This window comes from Mustela nivalis, assembly GCF_964662115.1.
Source record: "Mustela nivalis genome assembly, chromosome: 4".
Taxonomy (NCBI): domain Eukaryota; kingdom Metazoa; phylum Chordata; class Mammalia; order Carnivora; family Mustelidae; genus Mustela; species Mustela nivalis.
In genome coordinates this window covers 97,640,100-97,660,671 of record NC_139023.1, presented here as the reverse complement: position 1 = coordinate 97,660,671, position 20,572 = coordinate 97,640,100, and the positions used below count along the sequence as shown (strand labels likewise).

General features: G+C 38.1%; 1 protein-coding gene across 1 annotated transcript in view; it reads left to right on the top strand.

The window, feature by feature from the left end:
• Positions 1-16,362, top strand: part of ENPEP (glutamyl aminopeptidase) — a gene marked incomplete at its 3' end in the record, with an annotated part of 60,020 nt that extends 43,658 nt beyond the window's left edge. The window contains exons 11-13 of the mRNA XM_082728180.1: positions 8,414-8,493; positions 16,047-16,174; positions 16,303-16,362. Of these exons, the coding sequence (XP_082584306.1) occupies positions 8,414-8,493; positions 16,047-16,174; positions 16,303-16,362 (268 nt within the window). The remainder of the gene's footprint in view (positions 1-8,413; positions 8,494-16,046; positions 16,175-16,302) is intronic.
• Positions 16,363-20,572: the final 4,210 nt, after the last annotated feature.

Below are 20,572 nucleotides of genomic sequence, written 5' to 3'. Positions count from 1 at the left end.
AGAAAAAATATTTTCAGCCTCCACTTCCCTACTCAAACTAAACCAAATGTAAAAGCACAGCAAAGATGTTTTCAGTCACAGAGCCCCAGAAAATGTTTTCCACACAGCACTTCTTAGAAGTGACTACGGGAGAAGAAAGAGGAAAAATATGGGTAAATTAAAAAAAAAAAAAAAAAAAAAGAGGAAGACATGGACCCAGGAAACAATGCATCCAACCAAGGAAAACCATGAGAGAAAATATTGGCCTTTAGTGAGCCAGGGGGCTCCCAGTGCCATGCGTATGAGCCCGATGAGTGGGCTCAGGTAGGTGATGGTCAGCAAAAAGCAAGTAGGGTTGAGAGAATGAAAAAACCTGAGGAGCTAGTGAAGGCCCATCAGTTAAGTCAACTATAAAGGAGAAAATCAGAGAAAACAAATTAAGGCTGTATGTAAAAATCGTGATCCAAAAATATAAACCAGGTAGAATAATTTTATGCCATTGCTAAATACAAGAAAAAGGAGTCCATTTGACCCCTATGTTAGGGAGTTAGGGTACATTTTTATTGAAATGACTCAGGGGGCCATGGAATCAGCCGGTAGAAAAGGAAATGGAACTCCAACACACTTCCTGGCCAGCAATATGTATACAAGAGTATGATTTCATAAGCGTTGCTTACTGGCTTTTAACTTGTATAATCAGGGATGAATAAGGTAAAAATCTGTTACAGAGGCAGAGACGATTGCAAATAGAAGCAGTCTTAACACTGTAAGAAGAAAAAAAGCTGGCGGAAGAAAGGAGGTGGAAGAGGGAGGGGAGGTGGAAGGTCGGGCTGGTACTAACTCAGTGGTGTGCTGGGCTGACCCTCATCCCACCTCCCAGCCTCATGCCGGCAGTTTGAAATCGATCATATGGGGAGTTCATGGAAACCAGCAAATACTGTGTTCGGTTCCACCCGCCCCCCCCCGCCCAGAGCCCACTGTTAAGTATTTACCAGCACTCCACAGGATAGCCTACAGTTTCTCCTCCCTGTAAAATAGGGATAAAATCTCCTGTTTTACAGTTAGGAGAGAAGAGCAATACTAAAATTTATGAGACAGGAAATGATAGCTTGAGTACATAATTGAAAGGAATAATTATAACCTATAGAAAAGTAATAATAATTTTGCTTTCTTAAATTTTGACTGTTAATGGGAGAATAGAAAAGAAATTAGTATAAGAAAACTAAATCACCCCATCTCATGGATGAGTTAAAAGATTCTATCTGGGGCAAAAAAATAAAATAAAATAAAACATTTAGAGTTACAGAATTAGCCATCAGGGGAATTGAATCCACAAGTATTTTTTAAAATATGATGCTTCTAAGAGAGGAGCTGGCCTGTAGGAAGGGTGCAAAAGGAGACTGGCTTTTCAATAGCAGTCTTTCCAGTTTGTTGGTTTTTTTTTTTTTTTTTAAAGATTTTATTTATTTATTTGAGAGAGAGAGAGAGAGAGAGTGCAAGCAGGGGAAGACGCAGAGGGAGAGAGAGAAGCAGATTCCCTGCTGAGCTGGGAACCCAGACATGGGCCTCAATCCCAGGACCTGGAGATTGTGACCTGAGCCAAAGACAGATGCCTAACCACCTGAGCCACCCAGGTACCCCAGTCTTCCTAGTTTTTGATGAGATGTTTCTATTTATAAATTGCACAAATGAAATTCTGATTATTTAAACAGCAATTATAAACTCAATCACTCAAATTGTCTTGCTAATATCATTTATAAGAAACTTCTAAACATCACCACTTAAAATTTTATTAAATCCCATTTAGAATTTCAAAATACAAACAGCTAAAGATACAGATTTATAAACTGAATTTTAAAATATTTGTTAATGTTTTTAAAAAATTGATTAAAAAGTTTTTTTAATTAATAAAAATGTTTTTATGAATCTAACAAATTAAAATTTATGGATTATATCAACTTCTTGGGCATTTTTAGCATATTGAGAATCAAACCTTTAACTTTACAAACTCAGACTTCTCTAGACATTTAAATATGACTACTGAGTTAAGGAATCTTAAGAATTTCAGTTAAAATTATAAATACAATGTCATTTCCCTCTAATTTGCCAGAATTTTTTCCTTTTTTTAAAAATTTAAGTTCAATTAGCCAACACATAGTATATCATTGCTGTTTGCAATAGTGTTGAATGATTCATTAGTTGCATAATTTGCCAGATTTTTAAAAATGTTTCGAATATTGTAAAAGCTGATGAAACATGTGCAACACAGTCCACGATTTCAACTGATCACACTTAGTGTGAATATAGTTTGTACAGAAAGTCTCAATATTATATCCATTTCTGTATGACTAGTTCATTTCGTATGCATTTCTGGGGTGCCAATCACTGCCAACAGAAAAGAAGGAAATCAGGATCTCAGGACCTCTGGTTTGGGGCTGGCCACAAAAACCTGGGTAAACCACTTTGGGGGTATCATCTCAGCCCCCCATTACACAGATGAGCCTCCATTTACACAGGATCCTGGCTAAATGGGAAAAACATAGGATGTGTGGCACTAGTCCCTAGGATAATGTTTCAGTTTCACCCTTGCCAATTTTTTTTTCCAGTTTTATTGAGAAATAATTGACAAGCATCATGTATAAGTTTAAGGCATACAACATGATGATTTGATTTAGGTATATTGTGAAATGATTCCCACAATAGGTTCAACTAATACCCATCACCCATGCCAGTTTTAATGGTCTTTTCTTTCAACTTCTGAATACTTGGTTTGGTAGAGAGACTTTGGCACCCATGGCCACTTCCAGTGATATCTAATCTCTACCGCCCAATTTCCAGTGAAAAGGCCCTTTGCCCTCTTTATCTCCTTACTAATAGTCTCAGTGATCTTATTATATAGTGTGTGTGTGTGTGTGTGTGTGTGTGTGTGTGTGTGTGTGTGTATCATCACAAGACCAATTATTTGGTAGCAATTAAGATAAGAAAAGGAAGGACAATTATAGGGTATGACAAAGGTTTCCCAGAATATCTATAAGCTGGTTCTTTTAGAGTTACTGTTTTGTTTGGCAAATTAAGATTGGCCAAATTTAATACTGCTGGAGACTTTAGATATTAAAACTCAAAAATATTTCTCTCTTGTGAAACGAGCTTTCCTTGGGGAGTTTCACAATGATTACGCTTTCCCCCCGTATGTGCCCATTGATACACTGAGCCTGGTTAATGGGCGTGTTGGGGGTGAGCTTGAGGAGGGTGGGCCAAGGAAGGCGTTCTTTCTTAAAGAAGTGAGATGTAAGCTGAGTAGATTGATACGAAGGGACCACCATGGCGGCGGTGGTGGTGTTCAAAACAGCAACTACATGTATGAAGGCTCCAGAGTTTAAAAAATAGCAGTACCCATAAAATATGCAACTTACTGAGGATTTACTAAGTAGCTGGCAAACTGTAAGCACTTTGGAGCATTTTATTATAACGGGTGTGGAAATGGAGAAGTAACTGGAAATGATGAAATAATTGATTCAAGGTTACACAGACTGTAGGTGATGGCACTTTGGTTTGAACACAGGCATTCTGGCTGCGAGAAGCTGAACAGCAGAGACGCACGGGCCCAGCAGTGAGAGAGGAAGCAGGGGCTGGGCGTGCACACCGTGTTCACGACTTTGCACAATAGTGTGCAAATTCGAGGACTTCAAAGAGAGACTTGGCAGGCTCACCTTTACATTTTTCCAAGTTCTCCTCTGGCTGCATTAGAGAGAGTAGGTCAGAGTAGGGGCAAGAGTGGGAGCAGGGAGGCCAGTTACTATGGTAACTGTAGTGAATGACTCACGCAAGAGGTGAGACAGAGGATGGGGTCTGCCTAAGGAGAGGAGGAGAGTGGCCCTGAGCTGAAGGGGTGTGGCAGGTGTTCCAAAGATGAGGTTGAGCTCAAATTTGTCGCTAAAAAACAAACGATATGCAGGGAACTGCACTGAATGAATTTGCAGATAAATATCTCACTTTAGAAAATCGTTCTCATCTTGTTCTATAGTGGCCATAGCCAAATTATTAGAGTAAGTTCTTTAGAGAACGTTGTCATATGTACTCTATATGGTGAGTAACACAACCTGTTTCCCGGCTTCCGATTCAGGGCTTTGAAAATTAAGTCACACTAATAGCACACTCGGGTGTTTCCAATGATTCAAACTACCAGAATTCAAACTTCCTGTCCAAGACATCAGAGAATGGAGAGCACTCAGAATTATTAAATTAGCTACTTTCAAGATACTGGTTGGTACCTGAGCAGGAAGAACGTCAAGAAAGCCAGGGTGCTCCCCTTGTTAAACCTCTTCTGGAAACATCAGACACTCAGCTCCCCCACAGCAAATGACCTTCATATGAACTGGGTATCTTGCTGTATGCAAATATTGAAAATTAATAGTTCATGCCAAAACAAAGGAAATTTGAGTTCCTACACCAAATGAGATCAGTCAGGGAGTGCCTCTAATACTTATCTTCTCTTTATTTTGGAAAGGAAAGATTATGATAGAAGAGCTTTGTTTTTATTCTTTCCTCTTCATAATATATGAATGAACTGAAACCCTCGATCTTGGGTGAGAATTAAAAAAATCCATATAATAATTTGTGTGATCATTCTATTAACTATAAACTGTTTATTTTATAGTTACTGTTTTATGTTCTAGCAGATTAGATTGGCCATATTTAATACTGCTATTTAGTAGCCTCTAGATATTAAAATGAAAAATATTTCTCTGAGAAACAAACTTAAATCTTCATAGTAATTTTTCCCTTCTGTCATATGTATCCACTGATTTGTTAAGCCAAAGACATACTACACACTATTTTTAAACTGGTGGGATTGCATTTTTTAAACTACTTCTTGGTTATGCATTCCCCTTCACACAAATAAAAAAATTTATTACCAAGCAAATGAAAATTATCAGGTCTTCACTTTTTAAGTTATAACAAATCTTTAAATTGTACTCATCAAGATTTAGAACATGGAACTATATAACATTTATACTTTTCCTCTAGCATTTTCTTTAGTTTTTATTTTCAGATACCATTTTTATTTTATTTAGATTCAATACATGATTTTTAAAAAATTTTTATTTATTTGACAGAGAGAGACACAGTGAGAGAGGGAATACAGGCACGGGGAGTGAGAGAGGGAGAAGCAGGCTTTCTGCCAAGCAGGGAGTCTGATACGGGGCTCCATCCCATGATGCTGGGATCATGACCTGAGCCGAAGGCAGAGGCTTAACCCACTGAGCCACCCAGGCGCCCCTCAACACATGATTTTTAATGATCACTTACCATAAAGTCAATCTATTTGCTCCATTTTTATTAAAAAAAAAGTTATATATGCATAGAAAAATAAGCCCAGAAAACATGTGCTATCCTGTTGAGAACATCTGTTAAAAATCTAGAGCAGCTCCTGAACAAATAAGAGAGAAAACATTATATCAAAAGTGATCCTTCATGATTTTTTACTTGATTGAAAACCTAGATCATAACATATGCCCTAATGACCCCAGAAAGGAATTAGCCCTTTCTCCAACCCTAATGTTAACCCACTGTCTCTCTAGGTATATTTCTGTGTGGTGGGAAATGTGGTTGATTAAGTTGTACTATGAACTCAATGGCCTCCTCCTTCTTCTCACTGCTTAAATATTCCAAGATTAGGGAATTCTTACAGACCACAAACTTTGTACAATGCAAATGGCCCACACGTGTTGTAAGTTATTGTTTCAACAGTGTGGTCTCAACCATCTGGTAGAAATAAACAAATTTTGGGTGCCTGGGTAGCTCAGTTGATTAAGCGACTGCCTTTGGCTCAGGTCATGATTCTGGAGTCCTGGGATTGAGTCCTGCATTGGGCTCCCAGCTCTGTAGGGAGTCTACTACTCCCTCTGACCTTCTCCCTCTCATATTTTCTCTCACTCTCTCTCTCAAATAAATAAATACTTAAAAAAAATTTCTTGTCTCCATTGGGGGGAATTCCCTATCAGGGACATGTCTTCAGGAATCCACTCAATGTAGACGGGGGAAAAGGAGAGTAGGCGAGTTATTTTGGGGACAATCAAAGTCAATTTCTTTAGTGAAAATTATGTTGACCATATTTAATACCACCAGAGTTCATTGGAGTGTTAGATACAAAAAACTGGATTCTGCCTTTAAAAATGAAATCTGGTCCTCCTAAATTTTAGGTAACATATTCAAGAGTCTCTCGCTCCATTTATGTAATTTCCATTTATTGATATTTTGTACTCAAATCTATTATTTTACTCACATTAGATTATATCCTATAAGGCATTCTAAACTTAGGAAATTATATAGCCGCAACCCTTGATCCTTTTAGTCTTACGATCCCTTCAGACTTCAGAGAATATTTTTTTTTTTAACATAACTTAATAGTATATCTTATGTCCACTTTTAGGCAGAGTGTAGTCCCAGAGACCGTGTTTTACGGGGGAATGGTCAAAATATGAAATCCTGGCTGTGCACAGAGGACATCCAGACATTTGCGTGCTCTGTCCTTTCAGTCAGGTCAGCATTGGAGGAATGTAGAGAAGGGAAGAAATGTTAGTTTATGTGCCATTACCAAAGCAAAAGAACAGTGAAAGAGTGAAATATATAGGTAGGATAGGACCTTTAAAAGTGCTTGTTTGTCAGTTGAGAAGCTGCAAAGGATCACTCTTAGGTCAGCTTCCCTAAAAGTGGATTCTGAAGTGATGATTCAGGTGAAAGCTACTCACCAGGAAGTGTTTTTAAGGGGACTGGGATGTGGGGTATCAGGCAGCAGAGTGCAATATTGAGTCGAGCTGTGGAGGGTACCTGTCCAGGGGGAGGCTCTGGAGATGGTACTGTAGAGTGCTCCTAACAAATGGGGCAAGGAAGATTCTCCTGCCCTTCCATCATTGGCTAAGGGGTGCATCCAAGAATGTAAAAGCTAAGGAACTTCTGGCTTTCCTTGCTTGAGCAGCTAGAGGGCAGTCCTCTGACTGAGAGACCCAGATTAGCTGTCGTCAAGGAGAGCACACTGGAGTTTGGAGTTTAGAAAAATGACAAAGAGATTCAAGGGGATAAGACGGGATCACTGACAATGCTTGCAACATGACGCAAGAAACAATGTATATATTGGTTTTATAGAATTTAGAGCCAAAATCATTCCATCAGCAATACAATCCTCAAAGAAATCTACTAACTCAATCTTATAAAACATTTCAATCCAGTTAAAAAACAAAGGATTACGTCTTTTGTGTAGATGGCAAAATGTGTTCTCCCCATGGAGCTCAGTCGGTTGAGCTTCTGACTCTTGATTTTGGCTCAGGTCCTGATCTCAGGGTCCCGGGATTGAGCCAGCAGCAGGCTCCTTGTTCAGCCAGGAGTCTGCTTGTCTCCCTCTCCCTCTGCCCCTCTCTCCACTCAAGCGTGCACTCTCTCTTTCTGAAATAAATAAATAAATCTTTTAAAAAAAATGTATTCTCCCTGAATTACATAAATTTTTATTATATCTTGAAAAGGAGAAATATCATCCCCCATTCTCTGTTGGGGGCTTGAATGATCACAGATGACAAAAAACAAGGCAAACTTTGAGTTGAAACCTGAATCTAAATACGGATTCATCTTCTTTCTAGGTCTCTTGTATTTTCTGATTGATAGTACATGATATGAGAACAGTCAAAACAATTTAAGACCTCTTTCATGAGGTTTCAAGACTAAAATATTAAGTATATATTGTACCAAAGTACAAAGCTAACCACCTCTCCCTGCTCCACAAGAAAATACTAAGTAGCTAATGAGAACACTAAAAAAAAAAAAAAAAAAAAAAACAACAATAAAACAATAACAAACAAATGCGAAACATGCTTATCTGATGATTTTTTCCTTTGCAGCACACCTGACTCACATGCTGCAAAACAGGGGATAGGGAAAGAACATGAGAATCTTTAAGGGATGGATGGTGGTGGTGTAATTTAAGTCTCGACATAATTCCTAAAATGGGTTATCCCCTGCACGGTATTTTAAGATTGTCTTCTGAATTTGAAAAATGGTTTGTGTTCCTTGACAGAAACTAAGCATATTAGAATATGTGCAAGTATGTGTGTGAAAGCTCAATGTTATCATGTAACGTCTTACATTTATGTAGCATCTTTTTTGAAAGTCCCAAGGCATTTCATTGAAATAATTTTCATGCCTAGCTGGTTTGTTGATACAAAGTTCCAAATTTTAGAGATTTATAGAAATTGAAAGTAGTTATATGGCCTATTTTCATCACTAAAGGGTATTATATTAACTATTAACTGTATCCTATATACTGGATGATCATTTATGAGGAAAACATGCTTGTCTATTGCTTTTTAAGTATTTTTACTTTGGAAATTTTTTTTTGTTTTTTACTAATAAAAGTTAAATTTTTCTCTTAAAAAAATTTTAGTTACACATGGAATATTCCAGTTAAATGGACTGAAGATAATGTATCAAGTATTACATTCTACAACAGGTCAGAAACAGGAGGTAAATGTCATCAATTGATTTATTATTTCTTCTTTTGAATTAATGTACCACATTAAACTAATGTAAAGTGTAAAGAAACAACACTGAAGCTGGAACTTATGATATACATTAAAGCTAAAAGAGACCTCTTAAGTAATCTTCCAATGAATTCAAGCCCTTATCTACAAGGAGAAATTTTCTACCTTGAGATACTCTTTTTAATGATTTACCATGACTGACACAATTAACAAATACCATATCCAAAGAAGGGTCACACACCCAACCATTGGATGATAGGTGTGTAAGTTTTCTCTTTTTCTTTTCCCCTTCTTCATTTCTTGCCTCCTTTCCTTTTTTTCTTTCTTCTACTTTTTTTTTTTTCTTTGTATCACAGAAGTAAATCATGGAACTTCTTAAAATGTTACGTGACAAGCCTGGTTTCTTAAAAAAATGTTACGTGACAAGCCTGGTTTCTTAAAATGTTGACATTAAATTAGACCTATCATTTTTCCAATTCAGTTTGACATTAGAATCTTGAATGATTCCAAATTATCTTTTCTAAGTTGTAAATTGTCCCCAGTAGCTCAAGGCACTATCTGTACATATTTCCATCCATCCATCCATCCATCCATCCATCCATCCATCTCCCTAAATGAATTACTTGGCTTGTGCCTGTGTTAAAACTCAGCTGTGACTGCTCTGCTCACTTAAATCAACTGTTAATATATTTCTGTATTCTATCTCCCTTGGTTTGTCTTTTCCTTTCTTGAAAAAATTTTGTTAATATTAAAACAAGGAGGCCTTATCACATGTTCTTTCCTCCAGATTACTGACAGAAATAATAGGGCAGGTTTTAGCATCCGTCCCAGAAGATTCCTCCTTTTTACACTTTTATCACTGTACTTGTTTTAGGTTTCCAAATCACTTTTTTCTAAGACAAATGATACTCTTCTCACCCCATCCCACGCAGCGTTGGTTTCAGAAAAGCGGTTGGCATGCGCTTTTCACCTGTGACTTCTTAGGGATAAAAATAAGGTAAATCATTTATCCTTTATTTACATATGCCTATTTGCTCCTGTAAAATATTCTAAAATATTAATTAGGTATGATTTCCCCTAGCAAGTAAATTTTTATCCTATACCTAGAGGGTTGATTTTTTTATTGAGATAAAAGTCACGCATTATGCAATTCACCCATTTAAGGTGTAGAATCCAGTGGTTTTTATTACATTTGCAGATATGTGTTACCATCACCATAGTCAAATTTAAAGCATTTTAATCACCTCAAAAAGAAACCCCATGCTTTAGCTATCACTCCCTCTATCTCCCACACCCCCAGCCTTAAGCAGCTGCTACTTTCTGTCTGCATACATTTGCCTATTTGGGACATTTCACATAATTAGAATGATATGTGTGGTACTTTATGAGTGTTTTCTTTCACTTAGGGTAATGTTTTCAAGGTTTGTCCATGTGGTGGCATGTATCGGTACTTCTTTCCTTTTTACTGACAAATTATACTTATATCATATCGATTTCCACCTCCCATTCATCTATTTATCAGTTGATGAGCATTTGGATTATTTCTACTTTTTGGCTGTTAATGGTGCTATAAACATTTCTGTACAGATTTTTCTGTGAATCCAGTAGGTTTTTTGGTTCACTTTTGCTGTTAGGTACTTATAAGAGGGAATATTTGAATAATAAATTTAATCCTTATTAATCAATTAATCAGTCAATCAATCAATTAATTAGTTCTTTCAGGGAAGTATTTACCAAGAGCTAACTTCTTCCCAAGAGCCAGACACAGGGGTAGACATGGAGATAATGCTGAGGGAGAAAAAAATCCCTTACCCTCTTGGTACTTACTGTCTAGTGAGGGCACAGACGGACAAGTTAGTAGGCAAATGAGAGTCATGAGTGCCTGGTATGCTAAGAGCCAAGAGGGCTCGCTGAAGAAAGACCAGCCCAGATTCAGGGGTTCAGGAAAGGTTAATAAAGAAAAGCATGTCTAGGCTGAGGGCTAGAGGGAAAAGGTAGTATTTAAATGGATGATCGGCTTGACCAGGTGTGGTTAAGAACTCTGCTCTGGACAGAGAATACTAGTAGGAAAGTGAGGGCAGAAGGCTCTGCCAGCAACTGCATCCCTTTGTCTTTATATTGAACACATTTTTTTGGCTCTAACTATGGGCTTAGTTGTCTTTCCCCTCCCACATAGAATATTTCTTAAGGAAATGGAGCTTATTTATTTTGCTTGTAGTGGTTTTATGTCTTCAGCTGTTACCCAGTAATTGTTTATTGAATGAATGAGTGAAAGAATGAAGAGGCTGCAATGTTCACAGAGTTTTGATGACAGACCTGTCTTTATCTGAAACTTCAGAATCATGACGGCTCACTGAGCCAGAAGCAAACTAGACATCTCTTCCTACTTCAAAGTGCCTGCTCCATTTTTAGGCTATGCAATAAGTTCCTGTTTCCTGTCTGGGGACATCTTCAGCTCTCAGCTCAGAGCACAGATGACAAACACATCCCAAGTGCACTGAATGGGTAGTCAGCTCAGGTTACCAGCCCTACCTCCCTCTTCTTGGTTTCTTTGATGATTCATCAGTCAGAAATTTCCCAGGCAATGTTGGGACTTCCCCCAAGGCCGTTTCTTTACATTTGTGTTGCACATGATGTCTTAAACATTAAAAAAATTAAACATGTAACTTAGAACAAAAGAAGAGGATCTCTATCACAGACCCTTCCTTCTCCGGCTATTCCAGCCTGCCCTATGTCATCTCTCTTCTCACTGTTTACAGTATATTTTATGCTATTGGCTTAATCAATCCTACTTTATTCCTAGTATTACTACTTTATATTTTGAGTATCACATTGTTATTTAATCTTCATTTGCTCTCTCTTTTCTTTTTTAAGTAAATGACAAACTCCTTGGAGATATGACCTTTACATCATACTCATTGATGGCAGGTCAGGTTCTGTGCACATCTTAAGACTTACTAAGAGTTTAGTAAGTCCTTGCTTAATGGAGGCTTGTTTGCCCACAGACTGAGGTGCTGTTGGAGAATGTCTTAGATACTTTAATTGTGCCTCTATCTTTAGTACCAGCTGTTCTTTATCAGTGTATTTACATTTAGTAGTATATAGCCTTTTTTGCTTTTTAATCTGTGGCTTTCTAACATTTAGAAGACTTGAAGGTTATCACGTGATGTCAGATAACTAATCTTACTAAAACACAGTATTTTAAAATAGATATTCTTAAGTGTATAGGGTCTAGGAGAAGGCCTAGGCCATAGGAAATTGTATAGACTTTCGATGACTCTTGCAGATCTAAGGATACATTCTGGATGATTTAGATAACCAAATTCTGACTACACATAAATAGAATATTACTAGAATCTCATGGTAGTTATATTTAAATGTTTCATGTCAAAATAATTATGGGCATATGTTTTTTAATTTAATAACAAAGAGAAAGAGAGACTTTCTTCATTCTTTCAAGCTGAGCCTCATGGGATGTTTGAATTTTGATTGGATCATTATGAATTCAGTTTTGCAGATTCAGAAGCTCAGTTTCATCAATTCAGCCCTGGTCAACCAAGGCTTGGAAGATTTATTCACACAAAGCAAACATATAAGAATGCTAATTTGTTAATTTATATAAATAAAAATATACTGGCCAAGGTGAACCAGAATACTCATGTCAGCTAATTAGGTATCTCCTTCCAGGAAGAAAGTTTACTTAATAAGAGTAAAGAGACAGTTAAGGTAGATCAATTATTTCAGAGATTTCATCAAGCTGTGATAGCTTCATATACTGCAATAACCAGGGGAGTCTAATTATTGCATTTAGAGGCTATTTTGATGTAATGAAAGTTTTTCATTCATGCAAAAGTCCAATGGAGGTATTCCTGACCTGCCATCTTTCCCAGGTAGTTCACTGCCAAATAGTAACCTAGAAATCCTGTCTTCCTCCTTCTTATGGCTCCAGTGCTTCCTAGACCTCAAATTCCTCTGCTGGATCTTTGCATCTGACCAGAAGACAGGGGAAGATAAGGAAGGGTGCAGGTCGAGAAGTGCATCTATTACTTCTGCCCACACTTTGTGTCCAGTTGTCAATCCCATGTTGCTATCTAACTGCAAGGGAGGCTAATAAATATAGTCTAGCTATATACCCAGGGAGGAAGAGAGAATAGTGCAGTAAATAACTAACACATACACTGTTCTCTACAGGAGGAAATCTGTTAAAAAATCTGGAATACATGTACGAGCTCAACTGTGCATCCCCTTCCCTCTGCAGACTGAGACACTCTAACAGACCTTCACTATCTAAACTCTTCTTTGCAATTATTTCTTCCCAATCACCAAAACCATCACCAGGTAGCCAGGTTGCATTTTTCCAGATTCCTGTTTATCAATACCTTTCTTTTTAGGGAAATTCTCTAGGCAACTTGCTGATATTTAGGAGGGACTCTGTAATTGTTACTAACATAATGATTACTATTTCTTAAATAGTTCCTTAAATAATTTGTTGAAAACATTACCACAAATGTATAATCAATTCATTTTACAATAGATCATGTCAGACTTAGTTTTAGAGATTAAAATTTTCTTCCTTGATCCTAAATTCTGATAGTGCAACCTACTAGAAATTTTTAGCTCCCCAAGTACAAATAGTGTGTCATTGGTAAAAAAAAAAAAATACTACTCTTGTATTTTTCAACTGTTTTGCTAGCAAATGATTCATAAAACTTAATAAGATATAAACTAATTTTAAACTGAAAAATAACTTGCTTAAAGGATCAACGCAATAAAGCATCTACATCACTAAAGAAAAATACTTCTTTCTCTAGAATTATCAAGCTATCACAAGAGCTGTCTAGTTGTCTAAAGTTTTTTTATGATTATTTATATAAAACAGAATACAGGCATACCAAAGAGATACTGTGGGTTTGCTTCTAGGCTACCACAACAGAGTGAATATGGCAATAAAGTAAGTCAAAGAATTTTTTGGCTCCCCAGTGCATAGTGTAAAAATTATGTTTACTCTATACTATAGTCTGTTAAGTGTGCGATGATGTCTAATAAACAATAGACGTACCTCACCCCAAAAATACTTTATTGCTAAAAAAAGCTAACCATCACCTGAGCTTTCAGTGTGTCATAATCATAATTTTTTTATTCTTCATTATACTTTTTTGTATTTTCCAAATACATATTTGGAATGTAAAGAACACATAGGACCGTTATGATTAGAGAAACAATAGTAAGTGGAGCAATGAAAGGAAACCTAATACGCGCGGACTCCCATGTGCTGCCAGGAGTGGGCACCAGTATTCTTGTCCTATGTCCCTCACTGTGTAGCTAAACAACCCAACAGTATGTTGCTGTTAACAACTGTTGGGAAAGTAGCATGAACTTGGAAAGTCCATAATTACTGACTTCCTGGATCTCAGCTTCCTCATCTATAAAGTGAGAAAAATCACAGTAACTCTAGACAGGCTTAACTAGGTATATATAAAGCACACTGAAATACTGCAGTATTTAGATGGATTGCCAGGAACTTCTCAATGTTATTTATATTCGCCTCACTATTTATAGAACTGCGGCATATCCCCTTTCATAATAATGAGGATAGCTACCATCTGTTGGACAAATAACTGTGTGACCAACACTTTACCAATGTTATCTTATTTAATCTTCACAACAGCCCTGTGAGGGATTTTTATCCCTATTTCCCTTATGGTGAACAGGGACAGAGAGAGGTCAAGTGATTTGGCCAAGATCACACAGCTAGTTAGTCACAGAGCAAGGGTTTTGTCCTAGATCTGTCAGACTCAAAAGTTCATGCTCTTTTTCTTATTAACGTATGGGTCTGTGCTTAGCAAGAGGCTCTCCTCCAGATACAAACATTCAAAGCGCACAGTTGCCAAAAGATTAGCTTCCTTTCAACAACTTGTCCATGGGAGAATGACAAAGAAAGATAAATACTGCGTGAATGAGGTAAAGGTTTATAATTTGTCAAGCACCTACTCTGAACATTCCTAAAAAAAAAAAAGTATTGTCTTGTTGGAGAGCTTACTCATATATTATGAAAAACTACTGTGTTCTGGATGTCTTCCAAACCTTGTGAACACTTCCAAAGTTTAAATCTTCTTCCCTCCCAAACTAACTCATCTGCCTCTATTCTGTAATGGCAGCACCATTACTTATCCGATCATCCGAGCCATTCCCCCTCCTCTGACCGTCCACTCAAGTAAGAAAACCAACTGTCGATTTTACCCGTGATGTGTCTTGAAAACATCACCTTTTTTCTTTTTTTCATTATCCCCACATTGGAGTAAGCCTTCCTTCCCTCTTGCCTTGGATGATTATGGGAGACTTTAAAATCTCCTTCCAATATATCTCTCGTACCACCATCAAAATTATCTCTCTAGAAAGCACACCTGAGCATGTTATTTCCCTGCTTAAAGATCTTTTCTATCTGACCATCTTTCAGTAGACGGATTCCTTCTCATGGCACGTGGCTCTTGTACTCCAAAGCTCTAGACTCTATTTCGAGCCTCATCTTCCATTTTCCAGGATCTCATCTTTACAGCGCCACCACCTTAAACTATTTGAAATTTCTCAATAGATGCAGTATTCCTGCACAATTATTTAAAGTGTATATTGTCCTTGCAAACAAAAGAGTGTATGAATTAAAAAGTATAGAAACAATGCTAACTAATGAAAACTGGTCATGTCAGAGCACAGTTACTATTTTACGTGAATTTTTTTTTAACCTCAAACATAAGTCTCTGTTCCTTCAATGTTGAGCCTCTACTAATTTATATGCTAGAGCCCTGTGTAAATACTGGGTGCTACTTTAGAAAGAGAGTTAATTTGGCAAATCCTTTGATGAAAAGCATTGATGTAATCAACTGAAATAAGGAAAGAGAAGACTTCACAAAGATAAATAAAATGAGAAGAGCCAGTATGACACGGATTACAAAATCGAGAATGCTGTATTTGGATTTCAGTTCTACTGCAGGCCTTCTTGACATTTTAAAAGCATTACTGATCTCAAATCATTATTTTGCTAGGCAATAGGCAATGCCATCAATTTGAATGTTGATTTTAATAAAGTATTCTTTTAGATGTTTACATTTTTATCCCCTCCCCAGGCTGCCCAATGAGTACTCTTTGTGTAATTAATCCATCATGGTTAGCATTGTGTGGACTACCCCCAAAAGCAAGGACCTCTTTGTCTTTTGGCATTGTTTTCTTCTGTTGGAGGATTGAAAAGCACAGAATTATTTCACTCATTTGGCAAGCTTCTACCAGTAAGGAGTATAAGTCACAAATCACAGGACACTTATTTACATTGGTTATTCTTCTTCAGCTCATGTGCTACAGTGACATTCTAAAATTAGGCAACTAAATAAGAATTAGGTTTTGGGGCTTTGGATCCAAATCAAACTTGACTCCTTCAGTTGATATTTCTTCTCTTTTCTTTTCTTCTGACCCTCTGGGCCTAATTTCTCTGTGTTTACAGTATATGCAAACATGTTTCTCATTAGTGTTTATTTACTACCACAGGAATCACTTTGAATCCTGCTGGAAATGCTTTTCTCAAAATAAACCCAGATCATATTGGGTTTTATCGTGTAAATTATGAAGTACCAACTTGGGAAGGGATAGCTACCCATCTCTCCAGCAACCACACGGTAAGACTAGCAGTAGTCATGAATTGTTTTATTTTTGCTCTAAGAACAGAATCTTCATGATATTAACTTTCTCAACATGCTTTGGTTTAGGAATTGTGCTACTTACCTCTTTTTCTTCTTCTTTTCAGGACTTTTCTTCTGCTGACCGTGCAAGTCTTATTGACGATGCTTTTGCCTTGGCAAGGTGAGTTTTGGAATGAGATTGGGCTATTTAAAATACTGTGGATTTTTTCATAAATCTATTTTCTTGATGAATTACCATAAAGTTTAAGTATTAATTATAGTTTAAAATAGCCAAAGTCACTATTTATAACATTATTATCTTCCTTAACTCTCTTTTTTATAAAACTCGCATAAACATCATAGCCAAACTACTGCAATTTGCTGTTAGCAGACACACAAAAGCTCACCTACCATATTGACTTTGAGCAGGGTTCATCTGTATCAAAGTCCTTGAGCTAATTAGGAGTGACATTTGCAAATGTTCAGAAGTGCACCTTCATAATTCGATTTAATGAAACAACAATGTTTTTCACTAACTTACTTCTATGAGCCTAAGCCCACTGTATGAGTTTATGGCTAGAGTTGTCAATTCTTGTTCAGGCCATCAGGGTAAGAAGAATGAGACATGGTCCTCTAGGATTGATCAGAATTAAGGTACCGCCTAAGAATCTGGACTTTTTTTTTGTTTTCATGGCCTGAAGGTGACCTACACTTAGAAAAAAAAAAAAATCAACATTGATTAGGGGAATGAAGGAGTAGTAACCATACTATCTTTGAGATTTTTTGGGTTGGTTTTTTTTGTTTGTTTTTAAGTAGTCTGACACCACTAATTCAACAGATTTTTGTTGAATTTCTGGTACTTCTATAGGAGCTAGGGACACAAACAGTAGGTTTTTCTGGCTTTGTAGTGGCCTCCTCCTAGATACATGCAGTGTACTGAGAATGAGCTGCTACTTCTTCAAAAAGCCTTCACGCCCCTTTCTTTGGATTGGGTGTCCCTTTTGTGGGCCCTTGTGTTTAGCCATAATATTATGCTGTCATTTCTTATTAACTGTCTATCTTACCTACCAAACCGTCAGTTATGTGAGGGTAGGCACCCAGATCGTGTTCCTGTGCATTTTATTCCCAGTTCCTAACTGTGACTGGCCCATGACAGAAGCTCATTAAATATGAGCCGAACACATGTCCAAAAGATAGTACACCAGTACTAAAGGCATGGGAGAACTATTTACTACAGACTTCCTAGATGAGATACTGGAAGTCAGAAAACCTTCTTGACATTTTTTAAGGAAGGAATGGATAGGGTTACAAAACAGGCTCTGAAACAATTCAGATCTTGGTTCTGTATAACCTGAGTAAATTTCTTAACCAATCTCTGACTCGATTTCCTTATGAGTAAGATGGAGATGACCCTATAAGACTTATAAAATTATAAGACCTTATAAAATTTCTTTTGTAAGAAACAAATGAAATAATGCACATAAAGCACCCCAAACAATGTCTGGCCCATAGCAAGTGCTTTATAAAGTATACCACTTGACTGTACCAGACACTGCAGAGGCCTGGGAACTTAAGTGGTAAAGGAAGATAATCAACATTTTAAAATACAATAGAACAATTAAGAATTCTTTAGAGGGAAAACTCTCCTAGAAACGCATCATGACCTTTTCCAAAGCTTGGCATCTTGGCTCTTAGAAATTACACAGAACTACAAAATCTTTATAATTTAATTCCCATCACAACACAATGCAGACAGTTCTTCTTGGTTTAAGAAATGAAAGCCTTTTGAACAGGTCTCTCTTGGGTACTGCGTATAAAGCAAATAATTCGCACAATTGAAAGACTTTCTTGCATTTGCTCAGCTCCTTGGCCATAACCCCCATAAAATTTTGGATATGGAAGTGAAGAATGTGAGACTCACTTGAAAACCAAAAAATATGTAGAATCACACAGCAACCGATCTGGAAAATGCCTGAGCTATCAGCAGAGCTATTTAGTTATCACCCGATTTCCTTCTGTAACACATGAGGGAAACAGGACTCAGAGAAGTCAAGTCCACCGGTGTTGGCTACAGCTAAGTGCAGTTCACTCAGAAGCTTTAGGGAGGAAAAAAGGAGAAACATGTAGTTGAACAGGTAAGCGCCTGTAGTAGGATAAGAATTTATACAGTACCACTTGGGTGTTCAAAAAGAAATGTTAACTATCATGTTTCTTAAGCAGAGTAAAAGAGCACATCTAAATATAAACATTTTCTTGATTCCCTTGTCCCCAGATTTGAGGAGCTAGTACTCTTACTGCCCCAGATGAATATCCAGATAGGCACATTTGCTCAAGACAAGGAATAAAAATTCTCCCAGCCACTTCGAGTCCTCCAGACAGGCTCAGTTTGAGTGTGAGCCCAGTCCCGTAAAACCATCGGAGTTATCAACTGCATTTAAAGTTCCTCCCTGTCCCCAACTCAGACTGGTGTCAGGCCAGCCACCTGCAGTGGGAACAAGGTGCTTGACGTCTTCACCATCTTGTTGCACGGAACTTCTGCTCCTCACTTGCCAGGCTGCCTCTGACTCCTCCAGGGCTAAGGTCAGGAGAGTAGGGAAGGAGAGCAGGTGAAGGGAAGGAAAGATCCTGACATGCTATCTACATTTGGTCCTCTCTGGACTTTGAAGATGTTTAATATTGACTTTTCTATTTGATGTTTTCTTGGAGTACTTGCCATCCATACTCATTTTGATTGCTAAGAACTTTCTCTTGCAGTTCCTTGAGGTGGGTGAGTGAAAACCTCTGAACCACATCTGGTCCAAAAGAAGTGTTCATATATCTTTTCCCCCAACAATGTCTGGGCCAGCCCACACAGTCTTATCTCTTTACTCTGAAGTTAGAGCCATAGTCACCCGTAGTTTCTTATCCTTTAGATTTCTCAGGGTATCAGACACCAGGCCACTGTGTCTCCAAACTCCACGATACACAGGTAAACCTCTTCCAGTGTTTTCACTACAACCCCTTTTCTTAGGCTTGAAGTGAGGTGAAAAGCCTCCTGTATCCTCCTCTCCCCCGTGGAAGAAGAGCATTCCCAGTACCCTGACCGTGATCCCCTGAAGCCCTCTGTTAAAATGTCTCCTTCTGCCCCTAGCTTCTCCAACGTCTTTAATAGGCTGGTGATGGGTTATCAACTAAGGGTCACAAAAATCTCTCCTGACCATGTTAGTTCTATTTTGGTGGGTCTGCATCTTTGGGGCTCAGGCCAACAAGCCTCATTTGGGGGTTAGCAAAGGGCCTTGCCAAAACAGAGACAGAAAGAATCCTTTTTTGTCCACCTGTTACAGTAGGGTTTTCCTTTTCAATAGCTTGGATTGTGCTCTTGTAGCCCACCGTGTGGTAAAGCCAGGAGAGGCGCGAGGAATAACATAAGGCAAAGCAGAGAGCACTAGCTAACAGGTCCGTGGGTGGGAGCAGGAGTCTCTAGATGAGGAAAGGATGGCTTAAAAGGCCACCTAAGCTAATGATCCAAGCAGAATTTTAGCCCCGCCTCACACAGCAGAGGCTCCAATGATATCTGAGGCAAGAACCAAGTTAGCAAATAAAGGCCACCAAGTGAATATCAGCCACACCAAGATTACAGACCTCTAGGGTCACTGGTCTTACTGGTTTTTACAGGTGTTTGTAGAGGTAACCAGAGCACAGCACAGAACTGGATAAGCAACTTCACCATCCTACCTGCACCCCCATCCCCATCCTCATGCTGCCTTATAGAGAAAGGAAAAGTAGGGTAATCAGAAAGACTCCAAAAGGACCCAGTTCTTTGCAAAAAGACTATTATGAGCCAGAAATATGAATTTAATTGGCAAGTGAACACTGAGAAATTAGACACAATGGGGATTTTTTGAAATTCTCCAGACTCTGCTGGGAAACGAGCACATGGGGTCAGCTGCATCAACCTAGACACTTCTCCAAACCGTTTCTAATGTCCCAGTGAAGAGCGATGTTTGATAAGACACTATGCTTAAGTCAGCTTCTCTGAGGACTGGAATGTACTTCCAGGTCACACCCAGGGAAGCCTGGTTTATACGATTGTTATACGATTCCCCCAAACTTCCTGGGTGTCTCAGCCCAAGATAGGAGGGCAAGAATTCTCTCATTAGACCCATTTGTCCTTTTATCCATCGAGTCTGGTGGGAACTGTCTTTAACTTAGAGCCTCTAACTTCTCCAGATGATAGGACAGTTCTATTATTTGAGTTCCTCAGGCTGGGCTTTTACTAGATTGATAGAAGATTTTTAAATAAAGAAAATTATTGAGATGCCTGGATGACTTAGTTGGTTAAGCATCTGCCTTTGGCTCAGGTCATGATCAGAGTCCTGGGATCGAGCCCCACATCAGGCTCCCTGCTCAATGGGG